The 23520-nt window shown below is 37.8% G+C and overlaps 2 protein-coding genes across 2 annotated transcripts in view; one reads left to right on the top strand and one right to left on the bottom strand.

Moving 5' to 3' along the window:
- Positions 1-23520, top strand: part of LOC107683760 (astrotactin-2-like) — a 496105-nt gene that overhangs the window by 407053 nt on the left and 65532 nt on the right. Inside the window, 3 exon segments of the mRNA XM_016479817.1 lie at positions 602-706; positions 2145-2324; positions 22469-22731. Coding sequence (XP_016335303.1) covers positions 602-706; positions 2145-2324; positions 22469-22731 — 548 coding nt within the window.
- LOC107683757 (E3 ubiquitin-protein ligase TRIM32-like) lies at positions 12747-17832 on the bottom strand. The gene is made up of 2 exons (XM_016479816.1): positions 17777-17832; positions 12747-15267 (listed from the first exon to the last, which is right to left on the bottom strand). Exon 2 carries the CDS (start codon positions 15260-15262, stop codon positions 13277-13279), a length of 1986 nt encoding a protein of 661 aa, XP_016335302.1. The 5' UTR covers positions 15263-15267; positions 17777-17832; the 3' UTR covers positions 12747-13276.

The following is a 23520-nucleotide window of genomic DNA, read 5'->3' as shown; positions in this document are numbered from 1 at the left end:
TCTCGTCATCCCCTCGTCTTGTCATGTGTTTAAATAGTGTTCCCTGTTTTCAGTTCAGCGTCCGATATTGTTTGTCTACATGTGCTACGTGAGTTTTCCTTGTTATCATTAAAACTCTCTGGATTGATGTATTCCTCGTCTCCCTCAATTCCTTGCTCCGCACTCCACTCAGTAGTGCAAACGTGACAGTATTTTACAGTATGTAATTTGACGTTATAACAAAGTACACTTTTTAAAAGTGTATTTAAGTGTATTAAGAAACAATAATGAAACTGTACGAAAGGAAAAATTGAAATCGCATCATATGACCCCTTTAAAATACACTTAAGTTACCTTTCATTCTATTAATATTATATTATCTTCAAGTACATTTTTTTAAATATACTTTAAAGATGAGAATTACACTACAAGTGCACCTTCAATGCAGTTAAGCACATTACTTTTTTTTCAGAAGGGTCTCAGTGGAGTATTCAGTTTTTCGAGCCACTAAGCACCGCCTTGAGTAAAACCTCCTTGTGTCTCATGGGAAACTGTTAATGTCTGAAATGTAGCTATTAATAAAGTTGCAGAAGTGGGGCATTAATGTGTGTCTGTGTTACAGGAGATGCTCAGTTCAGTGAAGCCACAGGATACCCCATGATGCAACAGTGGAGAGTGCGGAGTAACCTGTATAGAGTGAAGCTCAGTGCCATCACCCTGTCTACAGGTACCACAAGAAACACACAAACTTCAAAACCATGAATACTCCTTCATGTGTGCGTATGTGTTCAGCACATTTATACTTAAAAGGGTTAATTCACTTAAAATATGAAAAATTTGTATTCACCCTCATGTCGTTGGTATATTTTTTTTTTATGATAATTTTCCTTCCTCATTTACACTCTCTGTCAAAAAGGGTGTTATCTCTAGCAGAAATGCAAGCAAATGTGCTAACTGCTGTGATGGGAATGGTGACAAACTCGGTAGACTCATATATTCAGCTTGACTTTGCTTTCTTTACACAATATTCAATTCAAATTTGGCACTCTACCAAAGAGAAACTTGGTCTCTTAATAGTGTTAAACTGTTACAAACACTTACACTATTAATAAAAGTACTTACCAGCATTGCCTCTGAGGACAAAAACTTGGCACTGTTGTAGCTTTTAATACAATATATTTAGAAATAAATGGCAGCATGTTGAGATTAGTTAGGAAACAAGCCCATGCTGAATTGAGACTATCAGATGGACACATTCTCGTTCAATCGCTCAGGCATGTCGTTAAAAATGGTTACATTGAAAGCTTAAGTCACTACAGAAGGCTTATTAAAATAAATACAAATAAAAAATACCATGTGTAGTTATCTTTGCATACCCTCTGCATCTGTAAAAGTCCAATAAAGTCATTGCATGAAAATCAAACTTCTATTAATTATAATACTGGGCTGATGTAAAGTCACAATACCTTTCTTCAGCTGCTTTAAACAAAAGTAATATAAAAACAAGGAGAACTGGTCAGTAGTACAAACAGATAAGGCACGATTTAGCATATTTTGAAAGTCAGTATGACAAAGAATGACCAAAAAGGGACATTTTTCAAAATATATTTTGTGGTCCACAGATGAAAGTCAAGCACACAGGTTTGGAACAGCATTGGGAAGAGTAAACGAAGACCTAATATAATTTTTTTGGGTGAATGTGTGAGATTGTCATTTCATTATTCGCTAAAATAAAATTAAGTGTTAAACAGTAAAACTATGTGTGCTACAAACGTGTGTGTATGATTACGCTAATTATGTGATAACAAAAAGTAGTTTGTAACATCAAGCAATGTAACGACCTGTTTTTGTACAGCAACAATAACTGTAAGCGGCTGACACTGGAAGCATTGCACATTCAGGTTAAAAATGGCCGTGCCTGCTTTTACATTAAAAATAAGCTGGATAGCTTTTCATTTGAAAAAACACTTCTGGAACAATGCCACTGAAAAAGGGAGAAGACACTATATCACTGTCAGAGTACTGGAATTGTAGGTGTAATAAAGCAAGTTTTACTGGCCTCTTAAAAGGTCTGGTGACAAGCAATAAATATATGACAATGAATCAAAGATTTTCTCAATATAATAAATTAATTGTTTCTGTATGTGTGCTGGTGCTTTGGTCAGATTTCTCAAAGGTGCTGAAATCCCTGACGGCAGACAGCACGCGGGATGAGTTGCTTGCGTTTATTCAGCAGTACGGCAGTCATTACATCTCTGAGGCGCTCTATGGTTCTGAGCTCACCTGCAACATCTACTTCCCCAGCAAGAAGTCCCAGCAACAGCTCTGGCTCCAGTACCAGAAAGGTAAGACATAGGTAAAGGGGTCAAGGAGAAGGGAAAGATGGGAATCATATCCCAGACAAATAAAGCAAAATCACTTCATTTCATGGGGTTTGTGCATTTAAGTTCCTGCTGTGAAATGCTCTGTGCTGAACATCGGATATTACACCAGTGGGTTCTGGACATGTGAAAAATGTGGGTTCACTCATATTGTATGAACAAGGTATGTCCATACAATATGAATGACCTCTGAGTCAACAACCAACTCTGATACAACAATTACATATTCAGAAGGCCTACGGCAGGGGTTCTCAACTCTGGCCCTCGAGGTCCACTTTTCTGCGGAGTTTAGTTCCAAACTTGCTCAAACTCACCTGCTTGCAACTTTCAAGTAATCCTGAAGACCCTGATTAGCTTGTGCAGGTGTGTTTGATTAGGGTTGGAGCTGAACTCTGCAGGAAAATGGACCTCAAGGTCCAGAGATGAGAACTCCAGGCCTACAGGTCAAAGCGGAGTCTGCAGAGGCAACAAACCAGGGCAGTGGTTCCTAACCTCATTCCTAGAGACCCCCAAACAGTGCACATTTTGTCTTCTTAATCAAACACACCTGATTCAGGTCATCAGCTCATTAGTAGAGACTTGAAGTCTATGTCTGAAATCGCCCCCTATACCCTTAAATAGGGCACTTGAGGGGACAGCCATTTATAGTGGTGTCCGAAACCATAGCACAGGGGTTCTCAACTCTGGCCCTCGAGGTCCACTTTCTTGAAGAGTTTAGCTCCTACCTTGATCAAACTCGCCTACCAGTAACGTTCTAGTAATCCTGGAGACCTTGGCTGCATTTACACTTGCCATTAACATGCGACCTGTATCCGGATGTTGTCCACATACACATTGAAAAGACAAGTGTAAATGTGCTTCTGATCGGAATGTTATCCGATCAGCGTGTCCTGGTCCAGAGGTAGTCAAGGACGTATTGTGATCGGATCTCAGTGTAATGTAAACGCAATCCAGACATTGTGTCTGCATTTGCAGGTTGACGTCATGCAAAACCCTGCCCACTCTCTCCCGAACTGTCAGAAGAAAGATGGAGGGCACCAGGCCGTGGAGCGCTAGTGAGACTCGAACACTTAACACCGTGCAGATGTGACAGTTGTCACGCCGCAACAGGGTGAGGCTGTCTACACTGGACGCGACAAAGCACTCTGTGTCAGTACGTCATAAATAGGAAGAGGCAACAGTTTATTTTTCGGGGATTTCTCGTGTCGCGCCGTGGCACATCCAGTCTAGACAGCATCACTGATTATAATGGGTTCTATAGTATTTTGTCGTGCTGTGCCGCTCGTGTCCAGTGTAGACACGGTGTAAGACTTATTTGAATATTGCATGGGAAAGAGAGATCCGATTGGTTATCCAGATAGAGAAGTCACTTGATGTTGCCAAGTGTAAATGTGCCATGTCCTGATTGACTGATGATCCAATCTGCTTGATCAGATCACGGTGATCACATGTTAATGCCAAGTGTAAATGCAGCCCTTGATTAGCTTGTTCAGGGGTGTTTGATTAGGATTAAAGCTAAACTATGCAGGAAAGTGGACCTCGAGGGCCAGAGATGAGAACCCCTGCCATAGTGAATGTTATCGAGTGCACTCATTCAATCCCATAATGCACCGTAAGAACAAATGTGCAATCGATGTACACTCAGTGGCTAGAGAATACCCATAATGGACTGTGAGGGTTGTGTCAAATGAATTCTGGCATCTCACCAGAAGATGGCTCCTGTAGCTGAATCATCCATCCATCCATTTTTCAAACTGCTTGTCCAATGTGGGTACAGCATAATGTCCTAAAGGTATTGATTTTTAAATAGTTTATTTAAGCTTAAACAATTCTTAAAAATTGTCATGGATTAGTTTTCATGACAGAGTTCAGGATAAATATTTTCATTACTACTATAGCAGCCAAATGAGTTTCAAATTAGTATTAAACATCAAGCACAAACTATGCACTTAGACAATGGAGACCTGCAAAATGTGCAGCGTTGGGGGCTCTGGGAACGGTTGGGCACAACTGAACCGGGGTAGCCAACCTTTGTCCTGGAGGTCTACCTGCAGATTTCAGTTCCAAACTGCTCCAACACATCTGCCTGTTATTTTCAAATAATCCTGAACTCCTTGATTGGCTGCTTCAGCTGTGTTTGATCAGGGTTGGAGCTGAACGCTGCAGGAAAGTTGCTTTCCGGGAGCAGGATTAGCAATCTCTGCAACCATTGTTAAATAGGTTTAAATACCATATAATAAAATATTATCAACTGTTAAATAATAGAGAAATTCACTACAGGTGATTTTCTGGCCCAAAATTTTTCTGTCATTCCTGCTTTAAAATACAGTAGTTTCTAGATGTTGCGTCACCAGAGTTCTTTACACAGGCAGAGGCACTGACCGCTTTTCCATAATAGCTCCATGCATAGGAAATGTTGTACAGGATTCAATAATCCAGTGTTTCTCAACTCTGTTCCTGGGGGCACATCAACAGTACACATTTTGGATGTCTCCCCGATCTGATTGGGAAGAGTTTGAAAATGTGCCCTGTGGGTGTGCCTCCAGGAACAGGGTTGGGAAACACTGCAGTATAGGGCTAATCAACACATCAATATTTTCTGCATTCCAAAATTGTACTGTCAAGCAGAAAGGTTGAAACAGAAATCTTTAAAACTTGTGGAGAAAAAAAATGACATTGCATACAAATATTTTAGTCAGCTTAAACCCCATTCCCCATCATAATCTGATAATATTTTCATGAATGCCAATCAGTATTTTTGACATAAAACAACTGAATAAAAAAGAAAGAAAAATGGGAAAAAATAAAAAAAAACTGTTTTTGGACAAAACAACTGCATTTTCAATTTATGTCCTACTATTGTGAAAAAGAAAGAAAGAAAGAAAGAAAGAAAGAAAGAAAGAAAGAACCGTCAGGGCCCTCTAGGTCCTCAGAGAGGGCCTAAACTATTGCCAAAACAATATTTAAACATGCTAAATTATTTTTTTCTTTTAAATTTAATTTAAAAATAATTATTTTAAATTATTTAATTAAAATAAAAAAATGTAAACTTTTAAATATTTTTAATAAAAAAATCATAATTTCTCATTTTATTTAATACATTTTTAATTTGACAATAAACATCTAAATAAAATAAATACAATTTCTGTAGAAATTAACTCTTCAAATCTGCCTATATTCAGTTTGTGTTGGAAGGTGAAGGTTTAAATGAAATATGCCCATTTTCTCATTATTAGAATGTTTTCGCCTAAAGCTTTCGGCTCTTTGATTGGTGGTCCAGCTATGAAATTACCAAGGGCCAAACAATAGTAAATCAATGGGAGAGACATTTCAAATGACAGGAAAGTTGACCAATCATATCTTTCCTTTAAATGGGTGGGCTTTGTTGTCACTAACTTTATAACAAGTTTCGCCCGCTGTGGGGAACTTTATAAAAAAAAAAAGAAAATCAGATAAACTAGCTAGCTAGACTGTTATTCAACTTGAACACCTCTCCTGGACACCTGGCATTTACATGGAACCACTGACGTGTGAACTTTTTGTTGTGCCTGGAAAAAGTAGTCAGGAGGACCTGGTGAATCACCTTGTTGAACACAGATCTAGCAAGGATAAACGATTTGGAATTTGCTCTTGCAGAATTTCAGTATAAGACAGTATTATCTGAGGAATGTCTGCTTTTGAAACCAGATTGGTTGTTATTGAGTAGGTTGTTATGTGAAAGAAAAGTAAAGAGGGAAGAGAGAGACCGGTCTATAGTTTTCAACTGCTGTAGGGTTGTTGGGTTCACCCAAGCCTGATTGAATGTGATGTTGCCAGCATTAAGGCATGTTTTGAAGATCAGTTGGAGCAATCTACTGTAGAACTGGGGGACTGTCCAACCTGGGGACCATCCACCACTTTACATTTTGGATGTCTGCCTCATCTAACACTCCTGGTTCAAATCATCAGTTTATTATTAGAAACTGAAAGACTTGAATTGGGTGTGAAAATGAGGGAGAAATCCCAAAATGTATAGTGGACAAATTTGGAAAGCACTACTGCTGAAGATGGAAGGGGATAAGCTCTAAGGCAGGGGACTCCAATCCTGCTCCTGGAGGGTCACTGTCCTGCAGCGCTTAGCTCTAGCTCTAAATAAACACACCTGAAACAGCTAATCAAGGCATACTAGAAACTTTTTAGGCAGATGTGTTGGAGTAAGTTGGAGTTAAACTCTGTAAGATGTTGGTCCTCCAAAAGCAGGCTATGGACACCACTGGGCTCTTCAACTCTAGTCCTGGAGGGGCGATGTCTTGCAAACTTTAATTCCAACCCTAATTAAACACACCTGTCTGTAATTTGCAATTATGGGATTATCTTCTTGCAAATGATTACCTTGTTCTGAGGTGTCTGGAATAAGGTTTCCAGGACACTGGCCCTCCAGGACTGTACTTGAAGAGCCCTGGAATTAAAGGGATCATGACAATTTTGCTTGATTTTTTGACATTATAAAAGGTAATTGTGCCACTAAAACATCCTGCAAGTTCATTTCGATGTTGCACGTTTTGTGATGTCACAAGAGCAAAATCCAACTATCACTGCCCTAAGAGCAATAGAAAGCGAAATAGATTCCATTATAATGACACTCAATGGGGATGTTTACACTGGATAAAGTACATAGATGTCCTGTCCTATTTCTGATTTACTCCACATGCTTGAGCTACTTCTCACAATAGGAATGTACACTTTGACACATTGTGTTGTTTTTGTCTCTCCACAGCCTTCCAAAGGTCCCCAGCGTTGGGTTAGATGGTTAATTTTTAATTGATTGCGTTTTATGTTTGCCAAAATTAAGTGTCAGAATTGTTTTTATTTATTTTTTTATTTTTTTGCAAATGCATGACTATATTTTAATATCTATAAAAAAATAAATAAATAAAAATAACGTATAAGTGAACCTCATGGAAGATTAAATAAGAAAAAAGACATGTCATGAGCCCTTAAATAATTTTGGACAGCAGTTTCTGTGAAAGGACAAAGTATTGCGTGTGTGTGTGTGGTGAAGAGAACTTGCCTCTGATAGTTTCCACCTTTTTGGTGAAAATAAACGCTGATATTGGGCATTTAAAGCTGAAGATTTTTGGGTTAAAAATCAGAAAATCAATTATTAGCTAAAGCATGTCGAGTAAGTCAGAAATCGGACAGGGCATCTACTTTATCCAGTGTAAACATCACCATTGAGCAAGCACGTAAAAATCATTGTTCAAAACTCTCCTTATCCCGACTCACAATGGTAAGCTCATATAATAATCGATCATCCAAAAAGGCATCATGTTAAAACAAAGACACCTCTTTCAGAGAAGAGTTTCAACAAGATTCTTCCCCAAAGAAAATTTCACACCTCAAATACTAGTTCAGTCAGGACCACTCTGTTTGATTAAGATTATTGTAGAGGTCCTGAACATTATTTTGGCGGCAGGCTTTGCTCTAAAGGGTTCAGATTCTGAGCTGTCCACAAGAAAACTTCACTGAGGTTTGAAACCCCCAAAGCCTAATGCAATTACCAGAATGTTTAATATGCAACAGATATAAAATTCCATGCAGAAGTGATACAGGTCTGTAAATGAAACCATACAAGATTAAGCAACAATTAGCTGATAGATGATTACCGTGGACAAGACGCTAAGTGATCATGCCTGTATAAGGAGGAGTTGGGGATGGAGGAGGGTAAGCGCATGTCTGTGTAACAGACTAAGGCAAGTGTGAGTACGGATGAACTTTATATATCTTATTTAATTGTAGTGGGAGGAGTTACAATCAGCTGAGAGTCAGCTGATGCCGGCTGTCATGCCGTGGTCTGCCTGAACTACACTTGAGCTCCATTCATCACTCAAACTGCATAGTGCATCTAGTAGGCCTCCATATTGCAGCTTTATTTGTGCATGCTCATTTCCCCTATTTTACATTTATATTACATTTTACATTACTAAAATAATAACAAAGTTATATATAACTAACCCTGCAACCCTACAGATAAGCGATTTGGAGAATTTGCAGACGATCTACAATGTGTGCCAAAATCTTACCATATATTTATATTCTGTATAGTTCCCAAACACAAGAAAATGTTTCAGAACAAATACATTTTGCTGTCTACACGCCTTCAGTGCCTCGGTGCTTTCAATAACAGCTTTGTGGGAGAAAAAACTCACAAAGTCAACAAAAATGAGAAAAAAAAAAGTGTTTGAAATGTCCACTATGTTCAAGGTCGTCTAAAACCATATGACATATTTTTAACACACTACACACAACTGTACATTAACAGGCAAATGTTCCGGACTCTTCTCATCTGGGTGGCTGTTGATTCTCCTGGAAACTATTCTTGTGGGATGGTCGTATGACTTCCATAACCCTAAACAACCCCAGCAAATATATTATGACATACATAACCAACACAGAAAGTATATTTCCCTTCAAGGTTGAATTTTGTCAGGACCTCACTATGAGATCAGTTATGAACGATACATTCACAAACACATAAGCTGATCCAAACTTTGACAAATGTTCACATTTTTTTTTACGAATGCAACTGCAAACCCTAAAGGAGTTACAAATGCTTTATGTCGTATATCTGGAAGCCAGGGATCAATAACCAGAATAGATGCACTGGATTAAGACTATGGTCACGTATTGATTAACTAATATTGGGATTGTAAATATACCCCTTGACAAACTTTTCAGAAATCTGGCTGACTAGACTATAAATGTGTGCACAGTCCTGAATTTACTTTTAAACACAATTAAACGTTTCCAACAGGTGACCTGGTAATGGATTATTAATTCATTCAGTAATACTGAGGCAAAGATTTTTAATACAGTTTCAGTAAGGAAAATTTTAAGCTGCAGTGAATGAGGATGGTGCACTCTAAAAAATGCTGGGTTATTTCAACCCAACTTTGGGTCAAATTTGGACTAACCCAACTTTTGGGTTAAAAATTTAATGTAAAAATTTAACCCAGCAGTTGGGTTAGTCCATATTTGACCCAAAATTGGGTTGAAATAACCCAGCATTTTTTAGAGTGTGGAGTCATAAAAGACCAGACAATCTCAGATCTTGATTTTATTGCACACAATTGATCATGAACAATACAAACACGAATTTGGGACTAATTTCACTGACACCAACATCAATGCATGAACATGATTATATTTAGATCTTATGATAGTAATGTCAATTCAGAATCTCCTGCCATCAAACCCAGAAGCACAATGGTGTGAGAAAATACTCATTGTTTAGGCCCTTTGACCTAAAGCATGATGGGTAATGTTAAAAAGTGACTTCTGCAACAAGTCATGAACAAGTGACATCACATTATGACTTGACAACCAATAAGAAACTAGAGAGCGAGAGAGAGAGAAATCACTCATGGTCTTCAACTCAATTCTTCAATCATTACAGAAGGACAAAAATATATCCTACAATGTGGATCGAGCTTTCTGTGTTTGCTAAAAGTAAAAATAAGTAACAAAAGACCTGGGCCTCATGCTTCGTATGTTGCATTATACATCCAAGATGATGATGTTTACCAGATCTTTTAATAGCAATAATTCCTCTAGCTATTTTTCAATCATGCAGATTTGGTTAGCATATTTTGATTGAGTTGTTTAAGATGATTGCATTCTCCTGTGTTTACTGGAAAAGGTACATGTATTGATACTTGAAACCAATTAGAAATCAATTTGTCAGTGACTAGACAGAGCAATGTGATGACAGTATATACTGGTAAACATTTAGAAAAAAAAAATATGACTTCTATAAATTACATATATGACATATTACATTAAGTGGGAGCCATTAAAAGGATGAGCACAATTCCTAACCCAAGCTAAACAAGACATTTTTATAGAAGGCCATAGATGAACCTTTGGACAACAGCCAAAACAAGATGAACAAATTGGCAGAAAGAGGTGAATGAAAGGTGTTTGTTACATCATTTTCATTTTCGTTGTCTTTACTTTTGCATTTCAACAGAATTTGTTTGGTTTAAGTATTTTTCTTTAAGGTTAAAGCGAGATGAATTTAACTATTTAATTTAATTCTGCTCACAGTGTCGCTGTGTAAAGGCATAAATTAAAGTGGTCTTTAAAAGCCCTAACATGGCCAGGCAACTCAATGAAAATCATGTTCCATTCTTTTCTAATGGCTTGACAGTGCACATTACTAGTATCTCTGGATCTCTTGTGCAGGAAGAGTGCATTTGTTATAAGGCCAATGCAGGCTGTCTGCATTTGTTGGTAATGTACAGATGCATTTTTTAAATGTAATAAGGCCAGAAAAATACTTTTCACAAATGTGCTGATGGAAATTAATTACCAAAGCGCTACCAACTTGTGATATATTACATGCAATCCTGCATAGTTTGGAGGTAACAAACCTCAGCGCTCAAGACGTCTGTGCCATTTAACTGGCTGTGTTATGACTTTGACAGTGACAGTAGCTGAGTACCTAAATGAGATAACTGATATAAAAGATATTTTGCACTAGCATCCACTATATCATCCTTTGCAACCCGGAGAATGCAATGCATACTTGAGTTGTGTTATGAATTGCGATCATATGTTTCTGTTTTAATCTTTTTTGTGAATATTGAATATAGCCTTAATCTGCTCCAGCACACTTCTGAACCTACAGACCCGTGTGAAAATCAAATATCATAAGCAAGATTTTAAGACAGTTTAATGCTATTTAAAGCTTTCAAGCAGGAGAGTTTTAAGATCCACCTCTTAGATACAAGGACACTTCAATGCAAAACATGATTTCATATACGGTGTAATACAGCATGTAAACTGCTGAGTCATTTCCCTGCTTCAGTTGAACTATTGCAGTTACTCTGACGATAGGCTAGTAAATATCTCCTGAATTTAACATGCCTTTGGTTCCTGCAACAGAGTAATGCTATCACAAACTGGAGTACATTACAAACCAATTCAAAGTAACCGATTAACAGTATTAGACAACTTTGAGATCATTTAGATAATTATCTTCTCATCTCTATAGTAACAATAACTTAACATTTTTCAAGTGTATTGTACTTTAGTGTAACTGTATTTTAATATATAGAAGATTCATAATGTTACATAAATCAGAAAATCCTTTACTGACACAGACTTCAGGTATGGAAGGGCACTTTAATAGTGAGGGCATTTTTGGAACTTATCACAACAACTACACATGAACATGAGTCATGACACACACAGAAGTGTTTTGAGTCAGCATGTTTCACATTTTCCATGTCAATCCTTCCTGTTCAAGGAATATTTTGGGTTCAGTACAAGTCAAAGGGTTAGTTCACCCAAAAATGAAAATTAGGTTGTTTTACTCACCCCCGAGGCATCCTAGGTGTATATGACTTTCTTCTTTCAGATGAATCCAGTCGGAGTTATATAAAAAATCGTCCTGGCTATTCCAGGCTCTATCATTGCAGTCAGCGGGTGGTGCAGTGCTTCACTAAAAAATAAGTGAAATAAAAAGCTCCCATCCATAAAAACAAGTGTCGCACACGGCTCCTGTAGCGAATCGATGCATTTTTGTAAAAAAAATTACCATATTTAAAACGTAATAATCAATTTAATCTAGCTTGCGTTCACTGTTGTAAACGGAAGCAGTTCTGGGCGGATGACGTATGAGGTCGGCGTTGCGCATTCGTGGATTCATCTGAAAGAAGAAAGTCATATACACCTAGGATGCCTTGGGGGGTGAGTAAAACACAGCCTAATTTTCATTTTTGGGTGAACTAACCCTTTAAGTTCAATCAGCAGCACTTGTAGCATTATGTTGATTACCACCCAAAATAAATAAAGTAAAAAAAAACAATTAAAATCAAAATGGATTCATTACTTAACAAGAATGTAGTGTTACTTAACAAGAATGTAGTGTGAAAAAAAAATGTGTGTGAAATTATCAAACGTTTTGTTGCCATGATGAAAAGGTTTTTTTTTTTTTTTTGTTTTTTTTTTTTAAAGTATGGAAACTCCACTGAGATAATTATGTATATTAAATGCATGTACACAGTTTCTTTGAGTGGGCAGAGGTTCAGACCCAGGCATAGTCCATCTCATCCTTCTCTTTTAACGTACAGTAAAAGTCAACAATCCCCACTCACCCTCAGTATTACAAACATGGCTAACATCTGTGTTGAATTAAGAAAATCCCAGTGCTGTACGGCTCTCAACTGCTTTCAGTTATTCCCCTTTGCTCTTTCACACACGTAGACACTCGCTTACTGTTGCACAGTACGACGATCTTCACGTGACATGCCTCAGATAGACACAGCAATGAATTGCTAACATTGCTAATGGCTAAAATAATAGCACAATCTTGTGAAAAGGAACCTGGATTAAAAAATTTTTTTTTTTTTTTTTTTTTTTGATATAAGCCTCACATTTACATAGTAATTGCCTCACCATAACCTTTTTTTGGGTGGGGGAGGTCTTTTAGTGATTATCAACATTAGACCACAAATGCTTTTGATTGAGCCTAACTCGAATCGAAACAGGAATATTCCTTTGATATCATTTATATAGCAACTATAAAGATGGCCTTCTCAGTAACTCAAAACACCATCTTAATGCCTGTACAGCAGCACAGAAAAAAAAAGAAAAAAAACAAAACACGATAACTGATTTGCACACATAAAGAACAACATTGTCAGTTATTGCCATCGGTTGTGCTAAATTTCGAAATCTATTTGCCCAAAGCATCCATAATAATACCCATAAGTCATCATCCAATTGCTCCATGGCAGTGGTGAATGGTTGCGGCTTAGTTGCCTGATCCTGGCTACTCCAAGCCACAGGTCAGAAATCACTGAGAAGCAAACATTTATAATGAAGCCACTGAATTAAAGTGAAAAGTATTCTAAATTATCCACACAGCAATCTTAACATGTAGAGGAACGTCTCCTTTGCAAGTAAGTGTAGACCTTCACACAGTGGTCCCAGCAATCTAAGACGAGCAGTTGTCCCTTCTGGGTAACAGCTACCCCTACAGGGCATGTTAAGTCCTCCTGAATGAGAATATTATAGCCACCTTCTTTAGGGAACTGTAGTATCTCCTTACGGCCACTGTCTGTCACGATCAAGTCTCCATTAGAGTCCACGCACATGCCGGTAATGCATCGGAAGTCCTCGGTCTCTGAGAAGAAGTGGCTGAGTTGCTTTCCCAGCTGGCCATCCATTCCCACCGACCCAATTGAGAAACCCCCCTCAAGGTGGTGTTCGTTGTGTCTATTCTCGATGTTTAGACCCAAGCCCTGTGTGAAGTAAACTGTACCTGAGGAGTCGCAAGTTACAAATTTGGGCCTGACGGCCGAGCACAAGCGATTGTAATTCACAACCCCTACGTTACGATCCACGGCCAGGCACCACAGCTTTCCCCCCTCTACATCTGACACAACGAACTGGCCTGAAGGCATGGCCGCGATTCCCCATGGCTTGATGAGCTGGTTCTTGTGACAGGCGATGCAGTGGCCATCAGTGGTGTAAACCTTCACGGAGTTGTCATAGTTGTCGGTGACACCGATGAGGCCTTGAGCAGTGATTGCAATAGAGAGCGGGATGAGGTTGGGCAGGTCGGCACCTAGGAAGCTCAAGACAAAGTTGTCGATGCTGCTCGGGTTGCGCCGTATCTCCCTTTGGAAGCCCTTGCGGTTGAAGATCTGGATGCGGTAATTTCCTCGGTCGGCCACAAGCACCTCGCCCTGCGGCGTGACGCAAATACTTACCGGCAAGTTGAACATGCCCGGCAGATTGCCCTTGCAGCCCATCTTTTTCACAAACTGACAGAGTTGCCCACCAGAAGCTCCTGGAGAAGGTCTACCACCATCGACAGACTTGGACTTGAAGCTACCGGGAGAAGCGCAAACAGCCTCTTCAACTGCCGTATCCATGTCAGTATCACGGTAAATGTCCAATGGGGCGGCAGCGGAAGTGGTGAAATCAAGTCCGTCTTCTTCCTCGGCATTGACAATGCAGGGTTTTGTGGTCAGCTGCCCCAAGTTCAAAGGTTTCGAGCACTCCGTTTTAACAAATTCAGGGTCTTGTAGTTTCAGAATGACAGGCAAATTAGTTTTCAAGTCCAACTCTTCTTCTTCATGGTTGCTCCCTTCTTCCAGTAGAGCAATATCTGTCTGCTTGATCCTCATGGTAAGATAGTCACATCTTGACACCACCTGCACTTCAGCGATATTGAGCAGGTAAGTCTGCTCCTCCAGAATCTGGGCATTGAGTTTCTCTATTTCGGCCAAGGAGGTGGCAAAGGCACGGTGTGAGCGGCCAAGTTCCTCTTGGAGCCGCAGCTCAGCCTTGGCGTATTCCTGCTGTACAGCCTTGTACTTCAGTCTGAGTGATTTTGTCACATTGTCAATAGCTGCCTTCTTCTTCTGAATGTTTCCCATTGCCTCCCGCAAGTTAGAAATCTTCCCGCTGATGTCTTTCCGGCACTGTTCGGCAGCCACGCGAATGGCCTGTACGACGTGACCTTGACACTGGTGGCCCTCGTTTTTACAAATATCACACAACACGATGCTGCAGTCACTGCAGTACTGCCGGGGCAGGCGGTTTTTACAAGACTTGCACATGAGACCCATGGTAGAGTTGCATGAACTCGCACAGTCAATGATCTTCAACACGGTGAGATTGTCAGCCAGCTGGGAAATACTGCTCATACGAGACACCTTGCTGCAGAAGGGGCAGCGCACACCATTTATCGTGCTGGCGAGGAGTTTCTCAAGGCATTGACGACAAACTGAGTGACCGCACTGCAGTAGTTTGGGTCGAAGCTGATCCTGGTTGTACATCTCCAGACAAATGGGGCATTCCAGCACCTCCCGAAACAAATCTGGATCTAGAGACGTTGGTGTGGCCATGGTGCCTACAAGGGAGGAGAAAAGTCATGTCTATGTGTTTGATGTGTATTACATTAGGCTATAGTAAACAAGCTAAAAAAACACATTTGTTATTCGTCGAAATTGTGATACGGCCTAGTTTGCAGTTTACTTATAACGTGTCAAAAACGCTAAGAGCACTTGGTCCACTTTATTGTCCCCATTTGTATAAATTTAAAGAATTTTGTGGACAGAGCATATCACCTGATTTGTGATGATTAGGGATGTAATGATTAACCGCGAGCTGGTCGAAAATCAATTCAAATATGTGACGATTCAGATCGGTTGAGATGCCAAACAAATCGCGATACAATTGGAGTAGGAGTTTATATGAATGTATCTCTGAGGGGAACTGACTATCTTTAGAAAAGTTTATGTGGTATTTTCTTTTCATCTTGCCTCTGAACAGCATATTAAAAGGTTACTCCACCCCAAAATGAAAATTTTGTCATTAATCACTTACCCCTCATGTTGTTCCAAACCCGTAAAAGCTTTGTTCGTCTTCGGAACACAATTTAAGATATTTTGGATGAAAACCGGGAGGTTTGTGACTGTCCCATTGACTGCCAAGTAAATATCACTGTGAATGTCCAAAAAAGTATGAAAAGCATCGTCAGAGTAGTCCATCTGCCATCAGTGGTTCAATCTGAATTTAACGAAACAGCGAGAATACTTTTTCGGCGCAAAGAAAACAAAACAACGACTTTATTCAACAATTCGTCTCCTCTGGTTCAGCGTAGCGCCATTTTGGAGTATATCCGCTGGACGCAAGCAGCATACGCTCTTCTTTGTCGAAGGTTCTATGGGTTTGGAATGACATGGGGGTAAGTGATTAATGACAAAATGTTAATTTTGGGGTGGAGTAACCCTTTAAAGCAGTGTTCATAAGCGCAGCTCTGCTTCGTTTACAGCGGTAACTCAGGAAACACTGTATCATTGCTGTTCATAAGCACCACCTGCTGTCAGAAAGTGAATCTGCATTTCATTCAACTCGTCTGCCATTTCGTTCGGATATATTTTATGTAGTATAGTTTCACAAAACTAAAGTCAGAAATTATACAGTCTAATTTAGATAAAAAACTACTCATGCTGCATCTTTATTTAGATCATGATTAAAATCCAGTGGTTGCCTCTAATTTTAAATGGAAAGAGCACAGACAAAGCCTTAGTTTGTTCATATTAAGAGATATCTTTAATTTGTGTAACTTGTTTGATTTGGGGTTTGTTTTAAAATTTCAATATAGTTTTGTTATATTTTAATTTCACAAAGAAACGTGCAGCAATAGCCTAATAAAACGACACCTTTTCATTTACTGTATGTCTTCAAATGTAATTTTGTTAAAAAAAAATTGTGAATCGAATCATGAGTTGAGTGAATCGTTACAACCCTAGTGATGATATGCAGATTTAATGGAGATGCAAGGTGAAAGTGAAGAAATGAAGACATATTATGTTTGTAATGTACAATAGTATACATATAATAATAATAATACTAAGAAGAAGAAGGGCGTGAATTCTTAGTAGTGTTACAAAAACAAAACTTTGAGTCAACTGTACTATTTCCAGGTACAGTGTGGACATTTGCCCCCAAATCAATCATTATTATTGGACGGCCCATGTTTTTTTTTTTTTTTTGGGGCCAATACTTACATAGTGTTACAAAAACAAAACTTTGAGTCAACTGTACTATTTCCAGGTACAGTGTGGACATTTGCCCCCAAATCAATCATTATTATTGGACGGCCCATTTTTTTTTTTTTTTTTTGGGCCAATACTTACATCAATAAAAAGACGATATAACGTGATAATTCAATAAAGCCAAATAAGATACATACAAAAAAGTATGCACTCAAATTATATTAAATAAAATTATCCATACACAATATTTAAGCAAAATTACAAAATAAAAGTGGACTGTCCATTAACATGGATGCTAGTACAGTTCAGAACAACGGGTAGGAGGCTTAGCTCAAGGAAACCATGGGAAAATGTCACGTCATTATAAAAGCAGGCTGATGACATGCATTAAAGCTGATTCTGTATTTACTGACTATCCTACCACACCTACTGATGCATTTACACCTAATGATAATACATTCATACTCAAAAAAGACATCAATTTCAAAATTATATGGCATTTATGAGCTTAATAAAAGAAAAACACCAGTCTGTTTTGTGTTTGTTTTGGTAGCCAGATGGCTAACTACAAAATCACCACATTTCTGGATCACACATTGTCATTTATTTTATCAGTTTAATGCATGCATTATTTAAAGTCCCACTAATGTAACTCATCATATACATTATGATTATATGTAATTATATAGTTACATAATGTAAATCAGTTGATTTACAGGCCCAAAGCTTCAAAACACTGTGATAGTCTTGTCATTCTTATCTAATGCGTGCACCACATCAAAAATGAAAGCACGGTCATAAATGCATGCTCAGAACATTCGTGCATGGTTCCTCATTGAGCGTTACATGATTTCCTACCTTCAGTTCAACAGTAGCTTTTGCTTGATGTGCCGAGGCGCGCAACACTGCGGGGGATTCTCTGCGTATCTCCCGCCCCCGGTGAGATTCGTTGGCTGCGGCGAGAGCAGTCGCGTTCCGTGTCTGTTCACTGATGTGCGCAGGAACGAATCAGATGAGCGGCTGCTGTTGTCATGCGTGATGCGCAAAGCTATTTCAGTGGCACATGTAGACTGCTGCTGCTGCAGCTACTGGAAACACGTGGGTGGATCCGAAATGCACGAAGACCCCCGGGAGCATAAAGACCTTGGTGTTGCAAATTGAAAACATGATCAGAAAAATGGTGTGTGAGACTGAGAGTTTACATGATATTAAACATATTCTATTATATATAAATGCACGAAGATAATCACAGAATGACAATGATTTGGTGAAATAAAATGCTTAATATGATAATAAAGACATATATTTAGATGTTTCATAAAATGTTTAATTTATGCTTTATTACAGTTTCATGCATGAAAGAAGGGAAAAGAAGTACGTGTGTAATAATGATCACTGCAGTATTATACTTCACCGCTAGATGGAAGCAGATCTCTTTGCATGCATTTAATGGGTGTGTATGTGTGTGTGTGTGTGTGTGTGTGTGTGTGTGTGTGTGTGAGAGAGAGAGAGAGAGAGACAGCACGCTCAAGTTTGTGCATTTGTGGTAGGGTATTTTCTGCAGTTACATCGTTACACCACTAGGTGACTTTCTTTATTCAGTCATTGACTCGTTCATTCAACTAATTAGTTCAAAAAAATAAAAAGCAATAACATAAAACAATAGAAATGCTGATTTATTCAAGAATTAAGCAAGTTGCTAAATCTCCACATAAACTGATCCATTCGTTGCCAGAAGGTTAAAAGGACAAAGTTTTTTTTTTGTTTTGTTTTTTCCCCCGGGAGTCTCCCGTATTTCACACCCATCTCCCGCCCCCCCTCCCATTTTGTTATTTCTCCCAGGAAGCTCTCGTAATTTGTATGGCCCAAACCTTGTTAAAAAGGCACATCAATTATTATTCCAAGGTTGTCTAGTTGCCAGATCTTGTATGAAACCCAACCTACTCACACAATCGACACATCATACAAATTTCAATCCATTTGTGACCTCAACCTGGCAACCTACAACCCAGTTGCGCTGTTGCTATCTGCACAGGTAGTAGACGTGGGAAGTTGAATCATGGTAGAAATGGGAGGAAAAGACCAGTGTTGGGAAGGTTACTTTGGAAATGTAATAGGTTACAGATTACAAGATACTCCATTTAAAATGTAGTATATAGTGTAACTATTTCAAACTGATTATATTTGATTTCTTTTTAATTTATTTTCTAAATTTCTAATGAATGTTCTCAACTGCTAATCATTTTGAAACATTTAAACTAGGCAGGGTTAACCTTACAATAGTGTTCTACACTGATTACTGTCAGACTTTCAAAATCCTTCATCACTTGTAATTTCATTTTAAAGCACAGCCACCACAAAATCTGACTTTAGCACTTCGTTTTACTTTGAGATAGTTCTGAGGTTAAATACAGATTTAAAATCATAACAAGATATGGTTTAATAGCTGTGATGCTATTTTTTAAATCAAATATTTGCATAGCTGTGACAGGAAACACTGGCATCAAACAATGCCTTGGAAAAAAAAACAGTTATTAAAAAAATAAAAAATAAACAAAAACATGTACATAAACCCAAATAGAAAATAAAACAGTTAATCTAAAAAAAAGAAACAAAAACATATACATAAACCCAAATAGAAAATAAAACAGTTATCAAATAAACATGTTTCCTATTCTGTGTCCTAAACTCCTAAAAATATTGGCGTCTAATACTTTAGAGCTGTCAATGCAATTTGGGAAATAAATCAAACCTGTATGTGTGTGAAAATATTCAGACCACCTTTGTAGTCATGAACGTTTTCATAAGTAACTGTAATTTAATTACACTTTTTTTCTCAATAACTGTAACAGATTACAGTTACATTTATTTAGTAATTATATTACATAACTCCGTTACATGTAACTAGTTATTATTTATGTTGTTGTTGTTTTGACAACAACAATGGTTACATTCACACCAGAAATGAGGGTGAACACACATGATGTGAATTTGTACAGCCAGATGTTTTCCCTTTGCCTGCTGGAGAAACACTTCGAAAGGCACTGCTTCATCTCAATATGATTAAGCGTGCTGCAGGAAATGAATCATTTAAAAAGCATACTGTAGGCTGTTACCAATTACTGTTGCGGTGTCATTTTCTCTTTCGCTGTGTCCTGTATGTGCGGTGAGAAAAGTGTAAACACTGACAGGCTCAGGTTGGCACATCTCCGTGTCGTTGCACACACGACAGTCTCGGACTGTTTGCTCTCCCACTCCTCCTCCTCCTCCTCCTCCTCCTCCAAGTCTTTGCCTGTCATGCCAAAATCCAGCATAATGACTCATGCGATCACCAGACACAGTGGACAGGAATGCACACTGGAGCGCAGAGAAACAGCCGTTGTTGTTCAGAGTCGCACATCTGTTTAGCCATCACACGGACGTCTCAGCACTCAAGTAATATCCTTCCTCACGTAATCGCATTGTTTTGTGTCTGCCAAGGGTTCTGTGCACGAACACGGCAAACCGACGTGAAAATCAACCCATGTGTATTCGTAGTCGACACAATTCATCACCTTCTGAAACTATTCCCTTCATGATAGATGTATGACATGTGCAGCCACACGAAGCCTACCCTTGTGAAAAAGAAGTACCCTTTAGCATGCTTTAAAAGAGTACTTATTACAGAAATAACATATTTTATAAGTACAAACTGAATGTTATGTTTTCAGAGACTTGATTGCAAGTTGATTAAATAAAACAGTATAGTTTCAATTTATAACCTATTAAGATGCAATTAACGTTTTACCCATTTAACTTAAGTACAGTTTCACAGGTAATTTTATAATTGTATGGTTTCTGCTAAATGCACTGACAAGCAGTTGACCTTTCAGTGTCATACTTTAATGTCATTTCTATTGAAATGTGTATGTCCTGTTTAAATATGTGTAATTGTGCATCTATAATGAGGAATTTGCAATTTGGTATTTTTAAAATATTTTACCTTTAGATATAATATCAAACACACTACAGTTAAAATTATAATCAAGTACTTTACATGCTTTATTATGTTAGTCAACACATCAAAATAAGTGTACTTCTTCAACACGACTAACAGTTATTATCTATTTAGCTAAATGAATGAATACATACATACATACATGCATTGAATGAAGGAATTAATTAATTAATTAATTAATGTGTAAGGGTCAATGGCTTAATGATTCTTTATTGTGTACAGCACTGTTTGTTTTTGCAAAAATATATGTTAAAATGTAATTCAAACAGAAAATTACAAATTTTCAAAACTGCACATTTGAAAATACTTTGTCTTAAGTAATATAATACTATAATAATACTATAATAATAAGTCAAAGTTTGTACAAATAGCATGCAGAAAGCAATACTGTTGTAATGATGTAACTGAGAAGAAATGTGTCTCTTGAAACCAGGTGTGTAAAATACTTGAGTAATTTTACTTGATTACTGTACTTAAGTATTATTTGGGGGCATCTGTACTTTATTCCAGTACAATTTAAACTGACCTGTACTTTTACTTGATTACATTTCTAAAGAAAAAAACAGTACTTTTTATTCCTGATGATTTTATTTCAACTTGAAAAGTACTTATTACATTGTGTTTTGTTTTGCTTTCTCCCTTTAACCAAACCTTTGTTGTTGTTGTTGTTTTTTTCTAGGTTACTTGTATTTTTTTTTTAATACTCAAGTACAATTTAAAGTTGTACTTTTTTACTTTTACCTGAGTATGTTTTTGGCCATACTTAGAGTATCTGTACTTTCACTTGAGTATCATTTTTGAGTGCTTTTTTACACCCATTGCTTAAAAAATATCAGTTAATTTGACCATGTTATGACATGGTCAGGTTAGTTCAGGACAGGTTGTCACAATATTTCAATAGAAATTACATTAAGTATGTTTTACTTTACCGTAAAGGCTTGTCAGTACAATAAGCAGTGCACTTAAACTATATTTCAAAGACAAGAGAAATATGAAATTGCAAATAAACGTGTACATAAGTGGGTCAAAAGCACACTAAAGTTCAGCTAATTGCATTTAATATACATTTAAACTATAGCACCTTTTTTTTATTCCTTTAACTGCAATTAACATTTATTTAGTTATTTATTCAGTTATTTAGTGTCTGAAAACATTACACTCAATTCACACTTAAGCATATTCTTTCCAAGTATATTATTACTTTTTTTTTTTTTTTTTACAAGGGCTCACATGCTCACATTACTATTTTTAGAAGCGTCAAAGTAAAACTTTTGTTGAAACTGATATAAAGGTCTTTCAAAGCCTTTGAAACCAACATGAATACAACATTACGTTTCCAAGAAGTAGATTTTTCATGTTCGTCATCTCTCTTAATCACAATTTTCACACCCTGCATAAAAGTAACCCTCCTGCTTCAGTTCCTGCGTTAATAGGCTCATTCCTATTAATAACTTCGCTTAGTTCTGATCCAGAACCGGACATGATCTGAGTCACAAATCTCTGCCATAAGACATGGTGTTCCAGTGACGTCATTCTGTCTCTCACCTTCACAGAAGTCACAGACCAGGGTGGCCGGCGGGACTTGAAAGCAGTGCCGTTCATCAGCTACCTGTCAGGCCTGCTGAAGACGCAGCTGCTGTCTGATGACCTGGTGGCCGGTGTGGAGATCCGGTGCCAGGAGAAGGGCACCTGCCCGGCTGCCTGTCACCTGTGCAGACAAGCAGGCCGTGAGACGCCCAGCCCGACGCCAGTCCTCCTGGAAGTCAGCCGTATCGTGCCCCTGTACAGCCTGGTGCAGGATAACGTCACTAAAGAGGTAAATGAGGGCTGTGTTTGGTTAAATCTTTCACTCTTATAAATAATAGTTAATATAAAACTCGAAAAGGGGTTTCCAGTCTGTTTCCCCACAAATGATCATTTTGAATTCTTTAGAAATCCACCTAGACTACACCGTTCAAAAGTTTGGGGTTGGGAAGATTTTTATTTATTTTTTATTTATTTATTTTTAAAGAAGACTCTAATGAAAGTAAAAACAGTAATATTGTGAAATATTTGTACTATTTAAAATGCCAGTGTTCTATGTGAATTTATTTTCAAATGTAATTAATTCCTGTGATCAAATCTTAATTTTCAGCATCATTCCTCCTGTCTTCAGTGTCACATGATCCTTCAGAAATCACTCTAATATGCTGATTTTCTTGAGCAGCATTTAATGTCAATGTTGGAAACAGTTGTGCCACTTCATATTTTTGTGGAAAATTTGATACATTTTATTTTGTCAGGATTCTTTGATCGATAGAAAGTACAAAAGAACAGCATTTATCTGAAATGGGCATTTTTTGTAATATTATAAATGTCTTTACTGTCACTTTTTAACGCATCCTTGCTGAATAAAAGTATAAACCTTAAACTTTTGAATGTTAGTGTATGCACTGGAAACCCAGAAACAAATACAACCAAATGATCTAAAGATTACATGGAAACATTGTATCAGGGAACTTGAAGAAGAAAAGTCAAAAGAATGAATGACATTTTTTCACAGGAAATGTCTCGCTTACATTCAGCTCTATTTTATTGAATACAACTTTTTAAGTCTTGGAAATTC

The sequence above is a fragment of the Sinocyclocheilus anshuiensis genome, unplaced genomic scaffold, assembly GCF_001515605.1.
Source record: "Sinocyclocheilus anshuiensis isolate Anshui unplaced genomic scaffold, SAMN03320099.WGS_v1.1 scaffold1549, whole genome shotgun sequence".
Classification (NCBI taxonomy): domain Eukaryota; kingdom Metazoa; phylum Chordata; class Actinopteri; order Cypriniformes; family Cyprinidae; genus Sinocyclocheilus; species Sinocyclocheilus anshuiensis.
Note: the sequence above shows the minus strand (reverse complement) of the source record. Positions and strands in the feature narration are given on the sequence as shown.

Bases quoted from the DNA above. Each gene is read 5' to 3' on its own strand.
- LOC107683757 (XM_016479816.1), bottom strand. From the start codon at position 15,262: ATGGCCACACCAACGTCTCTAGATCCAGATTTGTTTCGGGAGGTGCTG.